This window comes from Alternaria alternata (genome assembly GCF_001642055.1).
Source record: "Alternaria alternata strain SRC1lrK2f unplaced genomic scaffold CC77scaffold_32, whole genome shotgun sequence".
Lineage (NCBI taxonomy): Eukaryota > Fungi > Ascomycota > Dothideomycetes > Pleosporales > Pleosporaceae > Alternaria > Alternaria alternata.
In genome coordinates, this window is record NW_017306221.1 from 218,780 (window position 1) to 240,093 (window position 21,314).

Consider the following 21,314-nt stretch of genomic DNA (forward strand, 5'->3'; position numbering starts at 1 on the left):
AGTGGTCGCTAGTAAGCGTATCTTGCTTCCGTCCTGGCTCTCGGTGTATTCGTATTCCACTATCTTCCTGCATACCCTGGATTGAGATTTTCGAAAGCGCATGTCGCCGCTTGGTCGAGGTAATTGATCGCCATCAGATGCAGCACCCCGGGGTGAAATCTCGCTTGCATCTTTGAGCGACCTTGTCCTTGTTGATGCAAGGGTATCGACTGACTGCTTGTTTGTATAACGAACAAGCGCTCCAAACGCACTGGGCGCTGGAGTTGGGGTAAATGAGTGTGCCTTGGTGTTCGCAGGCCTAGCCTGTCCGGCGATCGTCGGCCTAGTGTAAGGGGCCAGTACCCTTTCGGGCCGTTTCGCAGAGGTCGTCTTTCCTTTGTTTGGCTTGTTTCTATGATACCTCATCGCCTGGGAGCGGACGCTACGCCTAGCATCTCCATCTTTGAATTGTGAGGGATCTGTCGCTTCAACGAAATGAAGCCTAAAAGGTTCATCGCGCTTACCCCAGCGACGCGTCACTTTTGCTTTCACGCCGAGCGCATTCGGCAGAGTTTTGCTTTGTGACGGGAGTTTTGTACTAACAAGGGACGCAATACCAATGCAAGGTAGCGCAGCTGCAGCCTCGCTGGTGGACGTCGTGAGTGAAGTCATGGATGCAGATGTTATCTTGGTGCACCAGCGTGCCAAGAGGAAAAGTGGGGTTGAATGTCCTCTGTGATGCAGAAAGAGCACCTTCAACCTCTTCACATCTATTTAACTCTTCGCATCTATCAGCCAAGACTGAGGATGCAGCAAGGCGACCGATTTGGATGCTTACCGGTTGAAATCGCTTCCAGGGCTGGACCGCCACAGTGCATCCATCTACGGGTTTGTCGCCCCGCATCACCCGCACCATCTGCATCAGGACGCGTCTCGGGATGCAGTTCTTCGGAGGACACCACTCGTGGGACTTTCGGCTACTCTCCAAGATTGCATGATTTTGTTGATCAACAGAAGATGCCTGGAATATCGCCAATGTCTGCTGTATAAGCTCATCTGCACGTCGATAATTTCGCTAATAGTCTTCCCACAGCCTTGCCAAAGTCAAAGAGCAATTGCCATATGTCGGCCCCTTGGCTCTGTGCAGAGATACCGATCTGACCCTGCTCAGCTATTAATAGAGGCTTGTCTTCTCTTGCACATCCAGCCACTTCCAAAGACCTGCACTCGTTGATAGCAGCCGGCCGGATTGTTTCGCCCCCATCAGAAGACTCCGCCATCACCATCTGGGGTCGCTCACCAAACATGTAATCGCAAGGTAGATACGCCCCTAAGTTTTCCGTTAGCTTTAGGCTTTCCTCCGAACCGAGTCCACACACCCCGGCTTTGGAGCTCCGCTCGAGCCCTCCTTCCAGCCTCGTCCCATCGCTCATGATCGATCAAACTTAGCTCCTTATACAATTTTGGTGATAGTGTATTCGGACTGAAGGGCATGGGTAAGAGCCGGCGCACATGCTTCAAGGCTTCCGATGCCTTTTCACCTTTGCAGAACATCCTGTACTTGACTTCTGGTGCGACATACCGATCATCTGGCAGATCGTACAGTATGCGATATTGCTGTTCAGGTGTGAAAGCGTCAATATCGCTAAGGAATCGCTCCGCGATGTAGCCGTGGAAACTCATAGAGAATCGTATGACGTTTCAAGCGATATCTAAGTACAGTTGTGAGGACCGCACACTCGCCTAGAGAGAGAGATAGAACTATAGTTTGGCAAAGCTCTTTGACAGCGCGAGTCCAAGAGAAGGTGATGGTCACTTGATCTCCTGACAGCATCAAACGGCTTTATCGCAAACTATGCGCTCCGGCAAACGAGATAGACGCCCCATTCCTGTCACCACTAGGAAGGACCAAAATCACCTGGCACCTGCATGCGAACGAGTTACAATCCTGCATTGAAGAGCTTAGAACCTTGGACTTGGAGCCAACGCGTCCATGTAATGTGGCAGCCCAAAGCCTTGTCCTACATCAACGGACTGCTTCACATCAGCTAACACTCACAGCGACGACTGATTAGCTCGTTATAAGAGATTTCCGCATTGCCGACGCTGTATACACATGATGCATCGCGAGCACAGGAAATTACTCCAGATTTTCCAACAATCTAGCCACCCTCTCGTCCGCAACCGCACTCCTTCTCCGCAGATCTGCAGCTTCTCTGAGTGCTTTTACAAGCTGTTGACGTGACGAATTATCCTCAGGGTTCTCAGTTCGTCGTGGCTGTTCCTCAATCTTGCTCGAAGGCCCACAGTTTTCTGTAACAGCTTCTAGATCCGGATTGGATGCGCGCCTTGACGACTGGTCTCGAGCACGGGCTGTACTAGAGTGCAAACCACGTATAAAGTTCCATTCACTGATTTGACTCTGGTCTGCAGCAACAAGGTCCGACATTGCGTAAATGACGTAGCATAACGCAAGGCCAATAACGTATACGATAAAGACAGCTCGACTGGCACTCGACCCGGCACTTTCATCGAGATTACGTGTCCACACGTAACCAAAGTACACTCCGAGGCCAACGAGAAATGCGTTCAAGGATGCCGAGAGAAGCATATTCGGAGCCGAAACAGTCAACACGGAAGCAGCTGAAGGCAGGAATTGTTGAAGTAAAGGTCTGGGGGAGAGTCGCATCGTCTCTTTTGGACGAATCCACGCTTTGATCTCATCTGCGTGTAAAAAACGCCCAAATCTACGATACTGATTTGTGGCATAGTATACGGCCATGATTGCTGATACCAGACTAAAGGTGAAGGAGGCTCGAGCGACCCAATGTGTGCTACTAAGATCGGTCAGAGATAGCGCAGTGATGGCGATCTGGGCTACAATGGTGCCCTGTACAAGTTTAGTCAGTGTTGTGTACGGTATCGATTAGAGTGCAAAGACTCACAGCAACAGCAATGATATTGCTGTCGTTCTGGGCGAGCTTCTTGAACTCCATTGCATCCGATTCATTTGTGCTCTGCAACACTTGCACTTGGATCCGCCATACGTCGCGATCACCGTATAGCCACAGAATAGGTCCTGCAATGCCATAAGATTCCAGGAAGAACCAAGCGCTTGAAAGATTCGATGCGAACGTTCGCGACGTAGCACCAATAAGATCAAGCACGGTAGCCGCAGCACTAAGGGCGGACAGTTCGGCCATTTTGCTGGAAGATTTGAATCTAGTATAAGTATAGGCTCTTCAGTTGCTGCCTGACGTGGCTGTAGGATATCTGTTGTTTGAAGGATGTGTCTGCGGCTGGAATTTTGGAAAGGCTGAGATGGGTACCGGGGGGCTGAGCTTTATGGCAGGCCTCAGGCGGGGCAAGCGTACCTAGGTAGCTGAGAGCATGCGTCAGAATGCACCATAACTATTTTTAACAGTCTCTACTATAGGCGTAGCCCAAACGGCTGCATATAATGAAGCCAAGTATCTGGGAGTACCTATGTACACTTCTACCACGATATAATACAGCGTGACTCGACAGCGTTGTACCTGCATCTTATTACCACCACGCCCATCAAATTAATAGACATAGTACTGAGTCTGTTGCGCCACTGTGTGCCAAGTACAGCTGAAGCTTGATGTTCTACCAGACGTGATGGGGCGATCTGCCCAGTTGGTCATGCGCGGTTGACACCTACCTAGGTAGGTATTCCTGAACAACAGAACGGCCAACAGCACGTCCAACACCGCAATCTCCTCAGTTGAAGACTACCATACTCAAAGAAAAACAGGTACAGAACAAAAGCGCATAAAGCCTGAATCTATGCAGTCACCCTAATTTGGCTGATGCCGAAGGTTCGGATGGAAAAACGTCCCACTACATAAGGCGTCCCGCCACGCAGGAATCGACATCATGTCAAGCAGAAGAATTGGATCCGAGGACTGTAAGCGGCGTGTAGCCATAGTTCATTGCAGTGCCTGGTATCATTGAATGGTTTCCACGCAGTGATGCCATATCCTCTATCTGTTCAGCCTCGCCAAAGCGACTCTGATCTCCTTCCTATATACATCCTCTACAACAAAGCATCCTGATCCTCTCTTGATCTCCCTCACGCGCTTGTGCTTCGCCAAAATTTCTACAGGTCTTTCTACAAGTCCATAGTCTCCTACATTCGCACCAGACGGGCTCATGTCAGTGAGAACAGCTGCAACCTTGACAACCAGGTCCTGGGTTGGTACACTCGACACGAACTGTTTTTGCGCCTTGACACAGACTTGAGTTTTCCTTTTGATCTCTGCGTCAGAGTACTCGATGATCCCGGGCGAGGCGGAAAAATAGCTGCTGATGTAGGATATGGCTCGCTTGAAAAGAGTGGCCTGCGGTGGTGAAGGATTAGGAGGCGGTAGCGGTGGAACAGACATAGAGTGCGTAAGTGGGAAGACACCTGGAACGACTTGATACGGTGGTACATTGCTTCGACTGGCTTCGGATCTGTCACTGAGGTGTAGGACGGCATGTCGAGGTGAAAGTGGCGGTGCAGCTCGGGGCACGCCTTCATACCAAATGCCTTCATCGTTGTCTTTGTCTATCTTGACTCTCGCTTGGGATACATTTACAATAGGTTCGCTAATTGGTGATTCCGTGGAATTGTTGGTATGACCGTCAAGGATGTCCGTTAGCGCTATGGTTGAGACGCCAAAATATGAACCAATACCATCATTATTCGTAATTTCCCCAGCAATATTTCTAGTACTGTTCGCTGTCGGATGCTGCGCGAGGAGTGCATCGATTCTTGCTTGGACTTCGGGGTCAATACCTGGAGGTACGTTTGGCATTGATTGATCGGAACCGGTCATGCTTGAGATAAACGACAATCACGTGTAATCGTGCTATGGTTATTTGGGAACATCGTGAAGAGGTAGGACTTGATACTGTAGGAAACAATCGCACCAGCGGGCTTTGTGGAAGTGAAATGACGGCACACGTCAGCAAGGCGGGAGATAGAGTTTCAGAGAGTGAAGCGTGCAACCAGGGTACCCAAAAGTGCGGTATGAATAACGAGCGAGAACGAGGAGCAGTAAACAATGCGCATATTGACAGATTCAGTTGATATGAAAGTGCAACGTTGGACAACGCGTCTTTCTTAAAGCGGCATAGCATTTATCACAACGCTGGTGAGGACGCAATGCAACCTTGGAATGCTAAACACATGGTGACATGAACATGTCTAAATGACGTGTTTGTCAGCACAAATGGCTGTACAAAAACCTGCGTCCTCTTTGTTGTTTCTCCTGATCCTCACAACCACACACCCATAAGCGGTTGTGTCAGCCGCATCGACACCATCGTCTCCACCAAAGAACCCATCACTAAATATCTCGCTCTCACGATTAGCTCGGCCTATACTGCACCGCGAGTGCACATTCAGTCCTTCGAGATGGTCAGATTGCACGCCCAAGACCTTTCATGGGTTCATAGCTATGCACACGTTCACACCCGTCGAGGAACCTCGCGACTGCCGAAATGATGGTAGAACTGCGTCGAGTGGCGACTATTTCTCAATGCAAAAGCATAGTCAGATGCTTTCACCTGACCCGACGCCATATGAAGCGCATGGCTACTTACCACTTTGTTCTGTTGCGGCGGTTGCAGAGAATGCAGTCGACTACTTTGTTAACAGAAGTAATGCATCAACAGAATCTCCGGGTCTAAGCGAAAACACAGATTTCTGCATTCTGAAGAGTGTAGATGACGGCGAACAAAAGAGCATTCAGACGCAACAGCTCGAGGGCTATGTTCATGCGAGCCATCTTCCGCTCAGTAAGCCTTCGCATCAGACGAAAATTCTGATCAAAGAGCATGGTCTTTTGTCTGGACCGGGAGAAGACATTGAATTTGGGCTGCGCAGTAGTAATGGCGACGAACAGCACGAAGGAGAGTGCAACATATGCGATAGTTCATGTACTGGTCGCACTAGTCTGGAAATTGACGGAACCCAATCAGAGGTTCCTATAGAGAAAACTTCCGTGGAGGGAAACCGGGTTCTGGTGCAGAATATAATGATTGGAAAGGTACTAACAGAGGGGCAGAACAAGCTTCATGCTCTCGCGAAGGTAACTAGGTGGATGAAAGACCAGGAAGATTATCAGACCTTCAAGGCAAAGCTGACAAATGAATCGCAGAGGAAGAAATGTAGACAAGAAGACCGCAATCATTCACCGGAAAAGTGTTGTAGAGACAAACCGGAAGAAGGGCATACGGCTTGACGAACTGACCACCAACGACAACTCGCAATATCAAGTATCCAGCGAGTCGCCTCTCGCCACCATTGGATGACGCGGGAGCTGGAACATATACTCCATGTCCATACTCACACCGGAAATGGTAGTAACGGAATGTTAGCTGTACGGTGGAGCATTACCTTGGTTGTATTGATGTTCCAAGATCAACTTTGATTTCGTCGCGTATGATGCTGTCGTGTCTAGATTGCTCTAAGTACTGACGTTAGAAGATGTCTGGAGGGCCCTGTAATCGTAATAAGTCTGTGCTCCATGACTTGGCGCTCCATTGAGCGGGATGCTCGTGCATTGAGAGATGAATCGATGCTTGAGGGATGTGAAGTACAATGCCGCTCGCATCTCGTTGGCCATGCACTAGGCTATATTGAGCATCGCCTATATCCGGCCCCCTCCCCTTCTAATGTTTGTCCTCTGACGCTCCCAGGACCTCCCCAACATCATTAACTTCAACACTCAGGATTTCTTTAGCCTCTCTCAAAGCTAGCCATGTCTGGAATTGAACTGAGCGACCAACGGTTGCGCAACCGAGGATTGCATGCACAAGATGAGGGACCACCTGTACCACCGAAGCCCTCCAAGACTGAGAACATTCCAAAGGCACCGCTCAGACGCGTCGCACCTAGACCATTGGATTTACAAAACCCCTCAAAACCACTTCCACCAGTTCCGCAATCCGAAAGTGCAGCTGCTTTCAAGAACAAGCCGCTGTCAAAACCATTGCCGTTGCCGCCAAAGAGTGTTACACTTCGATCAACGCTTTTGTTGGTGGCAGCGTTGTTCGTGTGGTTTTTACTGATCGTGGTACTATTACCCGTAATCACGGAAAAAGACGCGATGCCTGGTTTCAACAAGTGGCTTCGTAGTTTACTATGACTAGAGCTATATCTGGAGAAAAGGTCTACAGCTTCGACTCGGCCTTTGTAGCGTCTACCAAGCTCTTCCTCCCACCGAAACCGAAGAGATATGCGGCCACCTTCCGCATTTGAATCTCTTCACTACCTTCAGTGATTCTGTATCGGCGATGATGTCTCCAAATGTGCTCGAACGGGTAGTGCCTTGAGTACCCGTTACCGCCATGGACCTGAATCGCACGGTCTGCCGCCTGCGTACACAGCCTGTTGGCGAAGTAGTTACACATGGAAACTTTATCGCCAATCTTCTTCTCAATCTCATTGTGCGGCATAGAATCCATCTCTAGCGCAGTCTTTCGTATCAATTGTCGCAGCATCTCGCATTGGGTCGCAAGTTCTACAAGCGGGAATTGTATGCCCTGGTTGTGCGAGAGCGGGGTGCCAAAGGGCGCGCGTTCGTTGGCGTATTCGACCGACTGCTGGACACAGTATACGGCTGCACCAAGCGACGAGGCGGCTTGCCGAATGCGGTTCTCGTGGACGAAGGCTTGCGCGACGCCGAGGCCGTTGTGGATGGGACCCAATGCGGCGGTTTCGGGTACCCAGACATCCTTGATGGAGACGGTTGCGTGATCGGTGGGCATGTTGAGCGTCCTGCGCAGCATTAGCAAGCGACTCCTGTTGCTCTAAGACTGATGAGGTACCATTCATACGACTCTGCCTTCAAACCCGGCGTATCGATGGGTACCACGAAGCACGAGATGCCCTTTATCTCGCCATCCTTTCCTGATGTCCGCGCAAAGACGGAGCAATGTGTCGCGTGGTGCATCCCGGTCTGCCATCGTTTATAGCCGTTCAGCAACCATCCCTTCACACCATCTCTCGTCTCCGGTCGCCCCTTGGTCGCCATGTGTGTCGCGTCTGAGCCATGACCAGGCTCCGTCAAACCGAATGTCATCCTAAACTTGCCCTCCAGTCGCAGTGGTATGAAGTCCCTCTTCTGCTGCTCATTGCCAAAGTTCATGAGCATGATGACGTCGGGAAAGTTTCCGACCATCGAATGCTCCGTCTGCAAGTCGTTGAACAGACCCAATCCCTTTGCCGCGAGATGCTCCCGGATCACGGCCATCCAGAGGTTGCTTCCTCGCCCATCGGCACTGTTTTGTCCGCCGTACTGCTTCGGCAGCGACAGCCTGTAGAAACCAGCTTCATCAGCCAGTCTCCTCGACTCTGCCAATAACTCCTCCCACTCCTTGCGCGGGAGCCCGCCGTTATCCCAATCGGTTCGAGCGTGTTCGCGGCGGTGATCGAAGAAGCGGTTGTTATCGTCTTTGTGTTGAAGAGGAGTAATCTTGTCGTCGATAAACTTGTCAAGGTCGGCGAGATATTGCTTCAAGTCATCGGGAATCGAGAAGTTCATCGTGTGCGACAGCGACATTGCGGAGTCTCCCTCGAAGGGTATGGTTGGCGGAGGCTGCTGATGATGGCTCGGTGCTATGTCAGCGATTTGGATGTCTCTGGATAGCGCAGAGAAAGCCAGAAGCTTGCGATATAAACATCAGCTTCGGGACGCGCATCTTGATGACTCGCTTGCTCTCAGTCGTGGAGTTGCTCTGCTTGGAGAGTCGCTTTGCGGGGAAAGGAGCACAGGCCAGGCGGAGCTGAACCTCGGCCTTCGCCGGCGCGCCTCAACCTTGGACCCCATAATGATGGAGAATGGAGAACAGAGAATAATACTATGGTTATCGCACTGGTATCCTGGTTGTCGTTAGATTTTTGTCTGCCCTTACCCAATGAGTAGAATTATCAGATATATACCGCAGCCCTGAGATCATATGTCATGGCTCACGGCATCATCACGCTCCACTAGGATCTGTCAGAGATTAAAGAAAGAGAGAAAAGCGCCCAGACATGATACCTTGCACTCTTTCACATGGCGAGTATGGTTTCCATGAGCTCAAGAACTGCATTGTCGTTTTCATGCTGGTTCAACACGCCATGGCTGAAAGTCTTATCCAGAAAATTCACCCTAAACAAGGTTGATATGATCCAGGCTGACTTTTCCACTCAGGGAGGAACTGATCTCTCCGCCATATGAGTTTTTGTTAACTTGTAACCTCGCACTCAAACCTTCCGAAAGCCCCTATACCACGGCCTCTTCACGCCATTCTGCTCCTGCCCAAGCTTCTCTTGAGATCCGACCCGCTCATAATCTCCTGTTGACGCTGTCGTAAAGGACTTTTGAGATGAGCTCGTCTGTGGCGTCTGCGCGTCCGCTTTGCCTGTCTCAGTTGCCTCAAGGGGGACATTGAAGTATTCCAATAGCCCCATGTGTGCTTCCTCCAAGCTCTTCTCTTGAGGCACCTGTTGCAATTCGTTTTCATTGTTCGATTCCTCTTTGTCTGCTCCGATCTTACTCATGTCCAGACCCTCAGGCACTGCGCTCTTCCTCTGGAACTCAGCCTTTTTCGGCGACAAGGGAGGTAGGTTTTGGAATGTTTGTAGCCCTGCTATGGCTTTTGATAGTCTGTCAATCTCGTCTTCTTCAGTGGTACCGTCGCTGCTGTACACACTACTACCCGCACTAGCTGTCTTAGCTGGAGCAACTACATCAGGAATCGTGCAAACGTCTTTCCGCCTCTGACTCTCCGGAGATACTGGTGAGGCAACGAACTCGAAGGCTTGCTGTTTGCTTTCACGCAGGTCAAAATGAGCTATACGCTGGCTTTCGGAACCAGTTTCACCATGGGCAAGTGCGTCCGGCGCTTGCTGCTTAGTTAACTTGGTCTCGCTGGGCGTATAGAGCTCGCCTTGGAGCTGTGCGAGGGCTTTTGCTTGTTCTTCGGCACGTAAATTGAGTATGCGGTCCAGTGTGGATGTGCTTTCGTGTTTAGATAGAGTGTTCGGCTGGTTATCAGAGGAGATTTTCAGAGGTGAGGGTGCTTCGAGGACTGGGGACAGTGTGTCAGGCCACTGGTAGCTTACCGGTCCGCTTGCGGGGACTGCTATTGCTCTTGGTGTCTTTGGTGATGCCGGAATCGCAAACTTCGATTTGAATCTGGGAGAAGTAGGATGCCGTTCCTCGTTAAAAGCCCTAGGAGGAACTCTCGGCTCGCTCATCCTCTCGGCATGCACCGTACCGCGCTTTGCAGTAGCTGCTTTCATGGTTTCTATTGTATTCTGGCGCAGTTTCTGATTCATGTCTTTCGTCGCGAGAGCATGACGAAACCCTTCTTTCTCTGAGCTGCATAGATCCATACCATTCCTTGCGTCTGCTGCATCAAAGTACGGAGTGAAATCTCTCCTTCTGGTCCTCTCTCCTATAGATTCGGCCTCAGCCATACCTGCTGCTGTATACATCGCTTGGTTACGTCCATATGGTCCATCGCCAACGATGTCGAGATAAGGATTATTGAACGCAGCTCGAGGCGGGACTTGAATCGGGGTGTTCGGCTCTCGATAGTTTGTCTCACGTGTTTCTCCACTCATGGTCTGGGCATGAGGCGGTGCTGAGTTCGGAGACAGGGCACTGGGAATGTTGTGGATAGCACCGTTGGCGTCATCCCAATACGGGGTGCTCTGCGTCTCATAGCGAAGAGGGTCACTGGTTCGCTGTCGATCCTGAGTCGCCAAATTATGACCAGCTTTATGGCCTTGAGGCGTTCGTGGAGCAGATACTTGAACTTGACCTCGTGCGCGTCCTCGTTCTCGTAGGTGGCGGACTTCTGGAATCTGTGGTGGGTGCCAAGTTGGATCTGAATCTGCCATTTTGGTATAATGTTCAATATAGTGGAGTTAGTAGTGGACGCGAGTTGAACCTGTAACTTTGTGATGGGAAAGAAATTTGGTTCTTTGATCTACACAAGGTAGTTGATGAAATGCAATGTGCAGGGGAGAAAAGAACTCTCGGGAAAGTAGGCAGCTGCAATGGACATGAATATTGTGAGTGAATAACCCTGGTCGTTGTGTACTGTTGCCCTGGTGATTGGATCATCGATCACGATATGAACTTCATGTCACCAAAACCTCAACTAGTGACCGCATAAGGTTCATGTATCATTTGCTTACCCTGAAAATTGTTACTTTATCAATACGAGCTCTAGCCGGCGAATGAACCATGTCGTATCGCTTTCTCCGTCACCTTTCACAAACAAAACGACCCATACCATGGCTGCGGCTCTTATCTTGGTGGTTTTCCATTGAAGGCCGTGGGTATGTCTCGGTCAACCTCTTCAAAGTCTGCGGTCAGGTCATCCTCATACTTTATCATCTCGAAGTCCTCCCTCAAGCTCTGCTCCCTGTCATTGCTTTCATCGCGTGTCAAATGGATGTCTATGTCTCTTTCACCAGGTTGTTCGTTGATATGAGCATGACTAGGGCTATCAGTGTCGTCATAAGGACCTTGTGCGTGGCTAATTGCGTTACTTTGCGACGGCGACGGGTGGTTCAAGTCAGGCGTAATGTCTTCCAAATATGTAACTCCGGGTCGGCTCAACCCGGGTTCCCTTCTTGCAAATTCATCATGTCGGAGTCTAAACATCCGTGATCGCCGTGCTATGTCTTCAGCAGTGGGCTGCGGAGACACTGGCACGTCTGGTCGTAACTGTTGATTACCATAGTACCTCTGCGAGCGGGAAGCATGCTCGTTCATCAGATCTTCCATCGTTCTTTCCGGTGCCGCTCTTGGACAGGGCATATGAATACCTGGCTGTGAGGATTGCCCGAATTGCACCATTGTCGCGAGGTGAGCCGGCTGCCTTTGAAAGTTACGAATGAATTCATCGCGCAAACCCTCGGAAGAAAACCACATGTTGAAGGACAGTGAAGCTATAGTGTTTCTAGAAGAGGATAAAAGTGCAGAGGTTGATCTGGTTGAAGATAGGGTTCTTCATATAGGTAAGGCACGATATTGTTGAAGGTTGTGACACAGCAATGATTTGGCACATTACGAGGTGGCCAGCGCAGCTAGACGGGTCATGCAATATCTTAGCAGGCTGCATCATACGTGAGCACTACCAGTGACGTGCAGTTGTCGCAAAATGTGGTTGTGTCAAGACTTCACGTCTCTATCGCCACGCACCGCTGTGAGCTTGCAAAAATGTGATTGTTTACCTGAAACAACACCTCATGGGGAAGAATGCGCCAACGAGACGACCTAGGGAAGAGAGTGGGTGCACGTGAAGGACGTCCAAAGAAAAAAGCTATGTAGGAAGAAAGCGCTAGACATGCATACAAGAAACGCTCCGGAGCGAACTTGATCCCCTGATGGTGACCGCTTTTGATGCGTGGATAGGTGGAGACGTGTAAATTGCAGGAGAAGTGGGCGTTTCCAGGGTGTGGCGTATGTCAAGACTGGGCAAACTTCGGGATGACACCGACCGGATCATCATGGTATTTCTAGTTTTTTGGTGTTGCGCAACTCTTGGTGACAAGACGGTTAAATTCCCCCACAAAATTCGTCTTTTCTGTGTTGCTCTGGTGCGTGGGGAAATTTAGCCGTTATGCATGAAAAAACGTGTTTGCGTGGCTGGAGACGCTAAAAACAGGTGTGGCGTTCGCTACCGATTCCAGCCTTGTTAGATGTTTCATCCTCCTTGCGTTTCCGCTCCTCCCCACGTCCAAGACATCGGACGCAACCCAATGCAACCTCGCGTCGTACGAAACTGTACGAAGAACGCCAGATCTGGTATTGACAAGTGCACCGATGCCAAATGACCGGCTTGGCGCATGCGTGGCGGTGCGCTTGAAACATCAGCCGCTGCCAGACAGGCACTAGCATTGAAACATCCACGATATTGGTTCATGCCATAGCGACTTTGGAAATATGGCCGTTGCGGGAAGGATGCATCCACGTACCTCCAATCTTGCGGGATGCAAAGCTGGCGCGTATCCATCAACAGGTATAATAGTATCTGATCTGCTCGCGACACTGGTTTTTGTCATTCGCTACATTCGTTTACACATTCTCTGATCAACTATCTCTTGACTATTCTCTCATTTTCTCTCGTTGAACACCTTGAGCGGAATATTCGGCTGGTCTGAGTGAACGTTCTTTACTTTCTCGCAAATATCACAGAACCCCGTCCTTTTTGAACATCGCGTACCAACTTTACAACATGCGTTTCGAAATCATTGCACTTCTGGCCGCGGCTGCCACCTCATCTGCCCAGTCCGTTGTTGGTACAGCCTATGGCTACGGTGCCGGTGCGACTGGTGGAGGAGACGCTGCCGCTGTCACCCCAACCACGAACGAGGAGCTCGAGAAGTACCTCTCCGATGACACCGAGCGCGTTATTGTACTCAACAAGGAGTTCGATTTCACCGGCAAGACCGCGACTGGTGCTGGTTGCGACAAGTCCACCTGCTCAGCCAAGAGCGGTGGTGGACAGTACTATCTGGGCGACCTCTCCTGCGGTGGTTCGGAGATGACACCCGTCAGTTCCATCACATACGACGCAGCCGGCGAGACCGCGCTGAAGATTGGATCCAACAAGTCCATCCTCGGCGTTGGCGGAAAGGGTGTGATCAAGGGCAAGGGTGTCTCCATCGCCAAAGACGCCAGCAACGTCATCATCCAGGGCGTCGAGTTCACCAACATCAACCCCGGCGTCGTATGGGGAGGTGACGCTCTTGACATGCAGGGAGGAAACACCAAGATTTGGGTTGATCACTGCAAGTTCTCACTCGTCGGACGTATGTTCGTTGTCAGCCACTACGATGGCTCCGAGGCTACCCTCTCTAACAACGAATTCGACGGTGTCACCACCACGTCCGCTACCTGCAACGACAACCACTACTGGACGATGATGATGATTGGAAAGACTGAGAAGTTCACACTCGACAAGAACTACTTCCACGATGTATCTGGTCGTGCGCCCAAGCTCGGCCAAGACGGTGTCAGCAGCACTTTCCACGCTATCAACAACCTCTTTGAGAACATGAAGGGTCATGCTTTCGATGCCTACGATGGTGTCAGTGCACTCGTCGAGGGTAACGCATTCGTCGCCGTTGACCAGCCCAACACCGAGCACGCTGCCGGTATCGCATCTTTCGTCAGCAAGGGTGGGAATGCCTGCTCTGCTCCCTTTGGCCGTGCTTGTCTCGAGAACAGCGTCGACTCTGCCAGCGGCAAGCTGTCTCCTGGTTCCTCTTCCGGCTTCATTGCTCAGCTTGGCAAGATTGACGTCCCTGAGGTTCTGGAGGCTGGCAAGGTCGCCGCCCACGTCAAGGCCAATGCTGGTCCCGCAAACCTCGGTACCGCATCTGCGTCTGCTCCTGTTGCTGAAAAGGTTGTCGAGCCTTCCACTCCCACCTCTGCGGCATCGAGCAAACCGGCTGCTACTACTACCACCGCCGCTGCCAAGCCTGCTCCTGCCGCTCCCACTGGCTCTGGTTCATCCGCCGGCGCTGCCGAGCTCTACGCGCAGTGCGGTGGCCAGGGTTACACCGGTCCCACCAAGTGCGAGGCTCCTGCGACTTGCGTGAAGAGCAACGAATGGTACTCTCAGTGCATCAACAGCTCTTCCAAGTTCCGCCGCGCTCTTGGCCGCTACTTCTAAGCTCAGGATGTGTGGATGACGCAAAAGTCCTACAAGTAAGAAGGGGATGTACAATGGGTGGTGCTAGGTTCTGAGGACGCCTGTTCTTGTAAATAATTCTATTTAGATATTGTCAATATACTTGTCAAACAAGCTTTGTGCTATACCATACACCTCATACTCATGAGCGACGGTCTCCACCGACTTCCAAACAGAATGTTTCGAAAGCTCACCAACGCCATACTATGCAAGGGTATTTATGGGAATCATTTGCACTCCTGAAAGCCCTTGTTTCTTCTACTCTGCTCAGCGGGAAGGCGAGGAACTCATTATGCATAGCAATATCATCCACCTCAAATCTGGGATACTCGAATGCCGCTGGGATCGCCGGAAATACTGTCGCGATCGTGAAAGAACTGTGGTGGTGTTTCGGTCCATTTGTGTATGATGACCTCAACGATGGTAGCGATGGTAACGCGGTAGGTATGCGTGGCTCCTCGTTTATGGGCCATTGCAGTACCAGGTGTCCGATGGGATGTTCCGTGGTATTGTGTCGCGATACCGCGCACACAGCGATGCCGCTGTGAGCCAAAGGCGACTGTGGCACAATTGCCTAAACCTCTACTACTGATGCTAGCTGGCATCCTCATTTGATTCTGAGCACTTTTTGACGTCGGCCTTCGCCGGATCTATGGTTTCGGGGACGATGCGCAGAACGGCGAATTTGCGCGCTGTAGTTCTCAGCCCTAGTGGCTGTGGCTCCTCTTTGAAACCCTCAGCTAGTTTTTCATCCCGAAAATCCCTCGATGACGGCGCACTAGGATGATTGTACGTCTCGTCGAACTTTCGGTCTCGATTTTCGTGCTTCTTGTCGTTCAATCTTTTGATCCACTGAGCGCTGAAATAGGGTCGGTGCTGCTCATTCAACTCTGGATCACGCACCCGCGCTTCAAGGTCTGGGTGTTCTTTGAGCATGGCCAACATACCCGCATCAATCCCCAGTGTGTCTTCTCCAGTGCTGCCAGCGTCGAATGCACGAAGTCGCCGACCAACTACATTAATCGCCGCATAAACGTACCTGCTCCCTTTCCCAAGGCAATTCCAAAGTGTCTCCAATTCACGAGCAAAGATTGGCCGAGCAAAGTGGGTTGCAGCGATGTAATGATCGACCCGCAAGGCGTCTTTATGAAGTTCGAAAAGCTCCATAGTCCTCGCCAAGGAGCAGGCTGCGAAAGTGTTCCTCGGGATACGGATCTGCTTCATCGTACCCATGGTTTGGTATTGGCAGGCCCGAAACATCCAAGCTACAAGGATCTTCATAGAAGCCTGGCTAGCCACTCCTTTGGGTAAATTCATCTCTTGAGAGGTTGGTGCACCTTTCCAGTTCTCGTCGTCCTCACGGTGTATGGTACGGATGAACTTGTTGACCACTTTACGACCAAGGAAGAGGACCAGCATCTTCTTTGGAACCTGATAAGCGAGAGCAAATCCAGTGTCTTGCTCAATGATGTCTACTACCGGATTATTCAGCGCATTGAGCTTCCGCTCAGGTTGAAGATAAGGGAGCAAATTCTGCAGGGAGTGCAGGTGGCGAATGTACTCAGGATTTGTATACGGTTGCCGCACACCTGACTGCGATGCCCAACCTGCCCAGCCGAGCGTATGAGAAGCCTTAGGTGACGAGCTAGCTGTGTAGCTAGAACCCTCGTCTCCGTCACTCAATCGGTGGCTTTGGTCGACAGATTCGCCATCTACGCCGCTTTTGGAGGGTGCCACGGCTGGATAGAAAGAAGACCCATATACCTCCCGTGCTTCTGGGGCGCCTGATGCGGGGTAGATCATGCTGCGACGTGCAAGGAAGGCTCCTACAACGTCGCCTTGCCGTTCGTAGGCGTCCGATGCCAAAGGGCTACCTGTGCAGATTCCAGCAGCAGGGCTAGAGGTTGAGGCCGTGACTCTGCCGTCAGAGTCATAATGGTAATATGTCGTCATTCCTGGAGACTTCTCGCTTCCAAGATCTCGCGACGTATGCAATGGCTGACTGTCAAAGCACAAGGTTGAACCACCGGAATCGAATGAGGTTCTGCGACTAGTGGTGGAATCAGGATTCGAATTTGCCACGGATCTGGTCGAGCTGCCCAGATTGTGACTGTAGTTGATGGGAAGAGTAAGTCGCTGTCTCGCACTTAGCGCTATATATTCAACAGCGAGCGGGTTCATTGTAGCGTGAAAGCGATCGCCGCTGTGAAATTATCATCGATGATCCACAACGCGACTGGCACGCTGTAGAATGTTGTCGTTGTCGGAGAAGAGGTGGTGTGAAAGAGTGAGGGACAGTCGCTACTGCCAGAAGTTGGTGCTGGGCCCGTGCGCATGCCAAATTCGGCTGCAACTGCCGGAACTAAGGTGAAACGCCGCGCCAAGAGGTCATCACGTGTACTGTGTAGTCTCAAAGACGGCTATATATGCTCACCTGCAGCCAGCGTAGCAGGCATCACATATGAGTCATGGTTCGCGGTGGCCATGACGTCAACACGATAGATGTGCGATGATGCCAAGCGTCTGCCAACATAGTTACCCTATACGAGTGGAATGATAAGGTTCTGTTGTTTGCTCTTGAATTCCGCCAACTCTGCAAGCCTACAAACGAACAGTCGTCTAATCCGACCCTCTTTGAGCTTAATGTCAGGAAAGATCGTGCGCCCAATCACTAATGTCAGCCGCTAGAAGCATGATACGCGCTTCCATGCGTCTCGTCTCCGCTTCTCTTTTTCTGGTTGCGCATCTTCTTCGATCACTGTCACATAACGACCGGCCACGTAACCTTCTCCACGATCTCTCAGGCCATACATCTGTCCAGTTGATGACAACAAGGCGCGATTTCGCCAGTCAGCCCGTCCTTGACGTCGTGCCGCGAGCGACGAGCGACGAGTTGATCTTTGAATCCGTTGATCAGACGCTCCGGTAGACAAAAGCTTGTCAGACTCCCCATCAGCTTCATCGAGCCCTGATAGTGCGGTAGATTGGTGTGCTGACCCGTCGGACGCAAGTGAGCTGGAGCTATGCAGCTGCCGTTTAGAGGGAGTGTCTGAAAGTGTCAATGCTCGAGGCCTCGGCGTTACTGGTTGGAAGATATCCTCCGCAGTGTCTAAAGTATGCGTACCATCCTGGAGCATGTTGTGGTATCCATCAGTTTGGTAGGAAAATTCAGTCTGCTCTCCCGAGTCAGTCGAAATAAGCGACGTCGTTGACAAGAGGGTTTCGCGTCTGTGTCGTAAAGAGCCGGCGTTCGAATTGATCGGACACATGTTGCGACTAGCGAGCGCCACATGCCGAGCGCTACGTTCCCCGTTGATCTGGTCTTGCTTCCGATACTCGTCTGAGCTTGAGCCCTCATTAGTAGCATCGTGCTCTGCCAGAATTCGCTGCAAATATGTTTTGGACTCATCTAGGGTAGTATCCCGCCAGACGTTGTGTTCTAGAGGTGTTGCTTCGGTTACGCTTTGGGAACGACGTGCTCTAGCCTCTTGTTGAGTCTCCAAGCGGCAAGCAGGCGTGTAGTTGCCGGAAGCATCCAGGTTAAATCCTTGACCGTCATTTAGATCTGAACTTGTGAGCACCTTTGTAAATGACGACGCAGGAGTCCCGTCAAAGTCTCGTGCATCGTCACAAGGCAAACCTCTTATGTTAGGCTCCAAGGACGACCGATGGTGGGATTGCGTGCCCAACAGATTGCTGTCAGATCTGCCTTCGTCTTCGCTATATAGTGACGATGAGTCTGAACCGGTGTAGAAGGTCGCAATTTGTCGGGATGATGTATTCATGGTTATTGACGGAGACGATAATGTCTGTGGGAGTCGAGCTTGATGCAGAGCAAGCACACAAGACGCAACGACCCAAACGCCTACCAGTGACTGGATGGGGGCAGACTGTGCGCGTTTGCTTTGGACGCGGGCTGACGGGCTGGCGGTAAGCGGCGTTGGTTGTTTGGGCGTTTGTCGAACGTCAAGGTGGAGGATCAGAATCCATACATTCGTGACGAGATCTCATAAGCCTGCTCAGAAAATTCCCCTGAGCTCCTTCCGCACGTACCATAGATTGCGTGAATCAGTAGTGTGGGTGCGCCGTAAACTTTCCCTCCAACTTTCGCTTTCATTGCCACGACTAATAAGCTCCAGATCTTCGAGGCATCTGCGGTGAACTTGAGCAGGCTACAGCAGTAAGTTTTTGACGCACATCACGGCCTCATCCCATGTTGTGAGAGAGAGGCTGAGGGCTTCATGACATACCCTAACGATCTAATTCGCCTGTAGAAACGTCCGTTACAGGCGAACGAAGACATTGCAATTTGGATTCATCCAACTATTGTGACGAATGTCCTCGAACAACCGAACTTCAGATCAAGCTACCCCGTCAACAGTTCTGAGTGACCGCAAAATCCACGAAGTCAGCGTTGAGGATGTGAGCGATCGACTTAAAGCCATGAAGGTCGATACAAAGAAGGATACCGCAGTAGATGATTTGGCGACCGCTTTAGCGTCCAAATGGAAGCCACATCGCACACATCGTCCGGGAACGAAGGGCGACACGAATGTGCAAGATACCTCGTGACTATCGATAGCGGCAGCGAAGCCATATTTGGCCTGCATGGCTAAAGAACGAGATTAGACTTGTTCCTGAGAGACTCTTGACACCTGTTTCTTTTTCTTTTCCAAATCCATTGCTAAAGGTAAACGCGCGATACATGTTCGACACGAACGATCGGATAAGCACGGAGGCGACAACAGGCTCTGATGCTATTACATTGAATACGACAAAAGCTCTGGCTCCTTCAGCCTGGCTCTATATGAACTGCTGGTGCATGCGATATTGGCGTTTATGGTATGTCGGCACTTGTTACTTGTGCTGGAAGCGAAGACGTGAGGTGTTTGTCAGTTCCAGTGGTGATGCAGCCGGAAGAAAGCAGGGCGTGGCGCTAGCAATGCGCGGATTACATGATGACGTGGCGCGTCTGTCCCAAGGTGCGCCGGCGATTTCTGAAATCACAATAACGCCTATACGTGCTTTTGCGGAGGCTTTCAATTCATGTAGACTGCGAAAGACAGAGGATATGGATGATGCAAGAGAGCCTGAAACACCCCGACCCTATCCTGAAGTTGGTCATGGTGATTCTTTGACACAAAGTGGCATGCAGCACGACACCCACCGTCCGATCGCCGACATCGTTAGCAGTCCGGGTGCTTTACATGAGACGATCGAAGAGATTATAGATCTGGCCATCGCCGAAAATAACGAGGAAAAACCTCTCAAGCTTCGGTTCATCACGCCTTCGTTCGTCGAGGCTTGGATCACGGATGAAAATTATTGTGATTTCAAGATCACGTCACCAGAAGAGCACGAGCCGGGGATGGACTTTGTCTCCGTTTCATACTGCTGGAACCATACACAATCTATGGCCGGACTACCTATGCTACCTGAGTACTGCATACAAGACCTGGCGAGTCCTAATAGCCTAGGACGCCCGGTCAGCTGTCCAACGTTGGTGTTCCATCGTGCTGTCCAATTCGCAAGACAACATGGGTGTCCATATATCTGGATCGACCAAGAATGTATCAACCAAACGAATCCCGCCGACATTGAGAAGCATTTACAGATAATGCATCGAGTATACAAAGAAAGTCGGTGGACCGTTGCACTCCTCTCGTGGACTTTCCCTATAGTGTCAGCAGTTGAGGTAATACACGACTTTACCGATGGCCAAGATCATGAAGTCGATCGTACGAAGCTGATTTTTGCCATACTACAACCCTTAACCAACGACAGATGGTTTACACGTACTTGGACACATCATGAAAGACTATGTGCTAGCTCACTTCACTACCTTGTACCGGTCGATCCGACATTCACATTGCCCGAATATATCAAGCGTCGTATGGCAGGAAACGATCTCCATGTAGATGCGTCTAACATATCTGCTACTGGAGGGTATCGCGAGAAGTTCACGACGAGTCCATCCGAGATTCCAGCCCCTGGAAATTTTTCCTCGCCTTTCGCCGAAAATGGCAGGACTTCGATGCCTATGAGACCGGAATCCGAGCACCCATGGAATTTGGTCCTACTCCAAACTTTTGATGCCATGGACAAATGCGATAACTTCTTGGTAGCCGATCGTGTTTCGATACTGGGAAACATCTGTGACCTTCCTCGTCGCCTGCTTTCCAATCGGCTCAACGACCCGAAATACAGTTATAGCATTTGCCTAATGGCATTGTTTCTCGCAAACTGCTTGCCAGATCCGGCCGAGAGATTGAACTACCTCCAAGTTGCTTGGGGATCGACGTTGCAACACACGATACGGGACGTGTTCAAAGGGTGGGAGTTGTTTGAGCCTTCTATGATCTTGAAGGCGAAAAAAAAGGGATGGGATATCGATGACATCAGCCGAAGGATGAGCGGTTTGATCGATCACAATAAGGACTTGCCAGATGTCACCGGTATCGAGCTATGATATTTGAATGATATTCTCCTTTGTCTGAATCGTAGAGTTCCATCTCTTTGACCAATAACATGGCCCTCATGGAAGAACATACTTGTACTTTGTCTTCTATACAACATCTTCCAACTTGCTATCTCTTGCTGTAAGTGAAGAACATCCGCTG

At 50.8% G+C, this 21,314-nt stretch overlaps 11 protein-coding genes across 11 annotated transcripts; 3 read left to right on the plus strand and 8 right to left on the minus strand.

The window, feature by feature from the left end:
* Nucleotides 1-996: 996 nt before the first annotated feature.
* Nucleotides 997-1,833, minus strand: CC77DRAFT_1025857 (hypothetical protein). The gene has a single exon (XM_018526154.1). It carries the CDS (start codon nt 1,660-1,662, stop codon nt 1,276-1,278), a length of 387 nt encoding a protein of 128 aa, XP_018379872.1. The 5' UTR covers nt 1,663-1,833; the 3' UTR covers nt 997-1,275.
* Nucleotides 1,821-3,182, minus strand: CC77DRAFT_1054904 (hypothetical protein; the record flags this gene model as incomplete). The annotated part of the gene is made up of 2 exons (XM_018527822.1): nt 1,821-2,869; nt 2,925-3,182. The coding sequence occupies 2 exons, from the start codon at nt 3,180-3,182 to the stop codon at nt 2,120-2,122; spliced, it is 1,008 nt and encodes a 335-aa protein (XP_018379873.1). The 3' UTR covers nt 1,821-2,119.
* A 571-nt stretch (nt 3,183-3,753) lies between these two features.
* Nucleotides 3,754-4,823, minus strand: CC77DRAFT_1082705 (hypothetical protein; the record flags this gene model as incomplete). Its single annotated transcript, XM_018529369.1, has 1 exon — nt 3,754-4,823. One exon carries the CDS (start codon nt 4,821-4,823, stop codon nt 3,987-3,989), a length of 837 nt encoding a protein of 278 aa, XP_018379874.1. The 3' UTR covers nt 3,754-3,986.
* Nucleotides 4,824-5,342: 519 nt separating this feature from the next.
* Nucleotides 5,343-6,564, plus strand: CC77DRAFT_1054905 (hypothetical protein). The gene has a single exon (XM_018527823.1). The coding sequence runs from the start codon at nt 5,448-5,450 to the stop codon at nt 6,231-6,233; it is 786 nt and encodes a 261-aa protein (XP_018379875.1). The 5' UTR covers nt 5,343-5,447; the 3' UTR covers nt 6,234-6,564.
* A 356-nt stretch (nt 6,565-6,920) lies between these two features.
* On the minus strand, nt 6,921-8,870 carry CC77DRAFT_1025859 (acyl-CoA dehydrogenase NM domain-like protein). Its single transcript, XM_018526155.1, has 2 exons — nt 7,822-8,870; nt 6,921-7,771 (listed from the first exon to the last, which is right to left on the minus strand). Exons 1-2 carry the CDS (start codon nt 8,553-8,555, stop codon nt 7,165-7,167), a joined length of 1,341 nt encoding a protein of 446 aa, XP_018379876.1. The 5' UTR covers nt 8,556-8,870; the 3' UTR covers nt 6,921-7,164.
* Nucleotides 8,871-9,241: 371 nt separating this feature from the next.
* On the minus strand, nt 9,242-10,885 carry CC77DRAFT_1014033 (hypothetical protein; the record flags this gene model as incomplete). The annotated part of the gene is made up of 1 exon (XM_018523873.1): nt 9,242-10,885. The coding sequence occupies one exon, from the start codon at nt 10,883-10,885 to the stop codon at nt 9,242-9,244; it is 1,644 nt and encodes a 547-aa protein (XP_018379877.1).
* Nucleotides 10,886-11,297: 412 nt separating this feature from the next.
* On the minus strand, nt 11,298-11,780 carry CC77DRAFT_1067029 (hypothetical protein; the record flags this gene model as incomplete). The annotated part of the gene is made up of 1 exon (XM_018528946.1): nt 11,298-11,780. The coding sequence occupies one exon, from the start codon at nt 11,778-11,780 to the stop codon at nt 11,298-11,300; it is 483 nt and encodes a 160-aa protein (XP_018379878.1).
* A 1,342-nt stretch (nt 11,781-13,122) lies between these two features.
* CC77DRAFT_566682 (pectin lyase-like protein) lies at nt 13,123-14,770 on the plus strand. Its single transcript, XM_018532230.1, has one exon. It carries the CDS (start codon nt 13,234-13,236, stop codon nt 14,674-14,676), a length of 1,443 nt encoding a protein of 480 aa, XP_018379879.1. The 5' UTR covers nt 13,123-13,233; the 3' UTR covers nt 14,677-14,770.
* A 495-nt stretch (nt 14,771-15,265) lies between these two features.
* On the minus strand, nt 15,266-17,185 carry CC77DRAFT_566688 (hypothetical protein). Its single transcript, XM_018532231.1, has one exon. It carries the CDS (start codon nt 16,873-16,875, stop codon nt 15,289-15,291), a length of 1,587 nt encoding a protein of 528 aa, XP_018379880.1. The 5' UTR covers nt 16,876-17,185; the 3' UTR covers nt 15,266-15,288.
* A 193-nt stretch (nt 17,186-17,378) lies between these two features.
* CC77DRAFT_1067032 (hypothetical protein) lies at nt 17,379-18,479 on the minus strand (the record flags this gene model as incomplete). Its single annotated transcript, XM_018528947.1, has 1 exon — nt 17,379-18,479. The coding sequence occupies one exon, from the start codon at nt 18,477-18,479 to the stop codon at nt 17,379-17,381; it is 1,101 nt and encodes a 366-aa protein (XP_018379881.1).
* Nucleotides 18,480-19,636: 1,157 nt separating this feature from the next.
* CC77DRAFT_1100007 (hypothetical protein) lies at nt 19,637-21,279 on the plus strand (the record flags this gene model as incomplete). The annotated part of the gene is made up of 1 exon (XM_018530040.1): nt 19,637-21,279. The coding sequence occupies one exon, from the start codon at nt 19,637-19,639 to the stop codon at nt 21,161-21,163; it is 1,527 nt and encodes a 508-aa protein (XP_018379882.1). The 3' UTR covers nt 21,164-21,279.
* Nucleotides 21,280-21,314: the final 35 nt, after the last annotated feature.

What these genes read in the sequence shown, in the direction of transcription:
- CC77DRAFT_1025857 (XM_018526154.1), bottom strand. Translation starts at nt 1,662, where the DNA reads ATGAGTTTCCACGGCTACATCGCGGAGCGATTCCTTAGCGATATTGAC.
- CC77DRAFT_1054905 (XM_018527823.1), top strand. Translation starts at nt 5,448, where the DNA reads ATGCACACGTTCACACCCGTCGAGGAACCTCGCGACTGCCGAAATGAT.
- CC77DRAFT_1025859 (XM_018526155.1), bottom strand. Translation starts at nt 8,555, where the DNA reads ATGTCGCTGTCGCACACGATGAACTTCTCGATTCCCGATGACTTGAAG. An exon ending in AAGGCAGAGTCGTATGAATG is followed by an intron (nt 7,772 to 7,821) that starts GTACCTCATCAG and finishes AATGCTGCGCAG; the next exon opens with GACGCTCAACATGCCCACCG.
- CC77DRAFT_566682 (XM_018532230.1), top strand. Translation starts at nt 13,234, where the DNA reads ATGCGTTTCGAAATCATTGCACTTCTGGCCGCGGCTGCCACCTCATCT.
- CC77DRAFT_566688 (XM_018532231.1), bottom strand. Translation starts at nt 16,875, where the DNA reads ATGAACCCGCTCGCTGTTGAATATATAGCGCTAAGTGCGAGACAGCGA.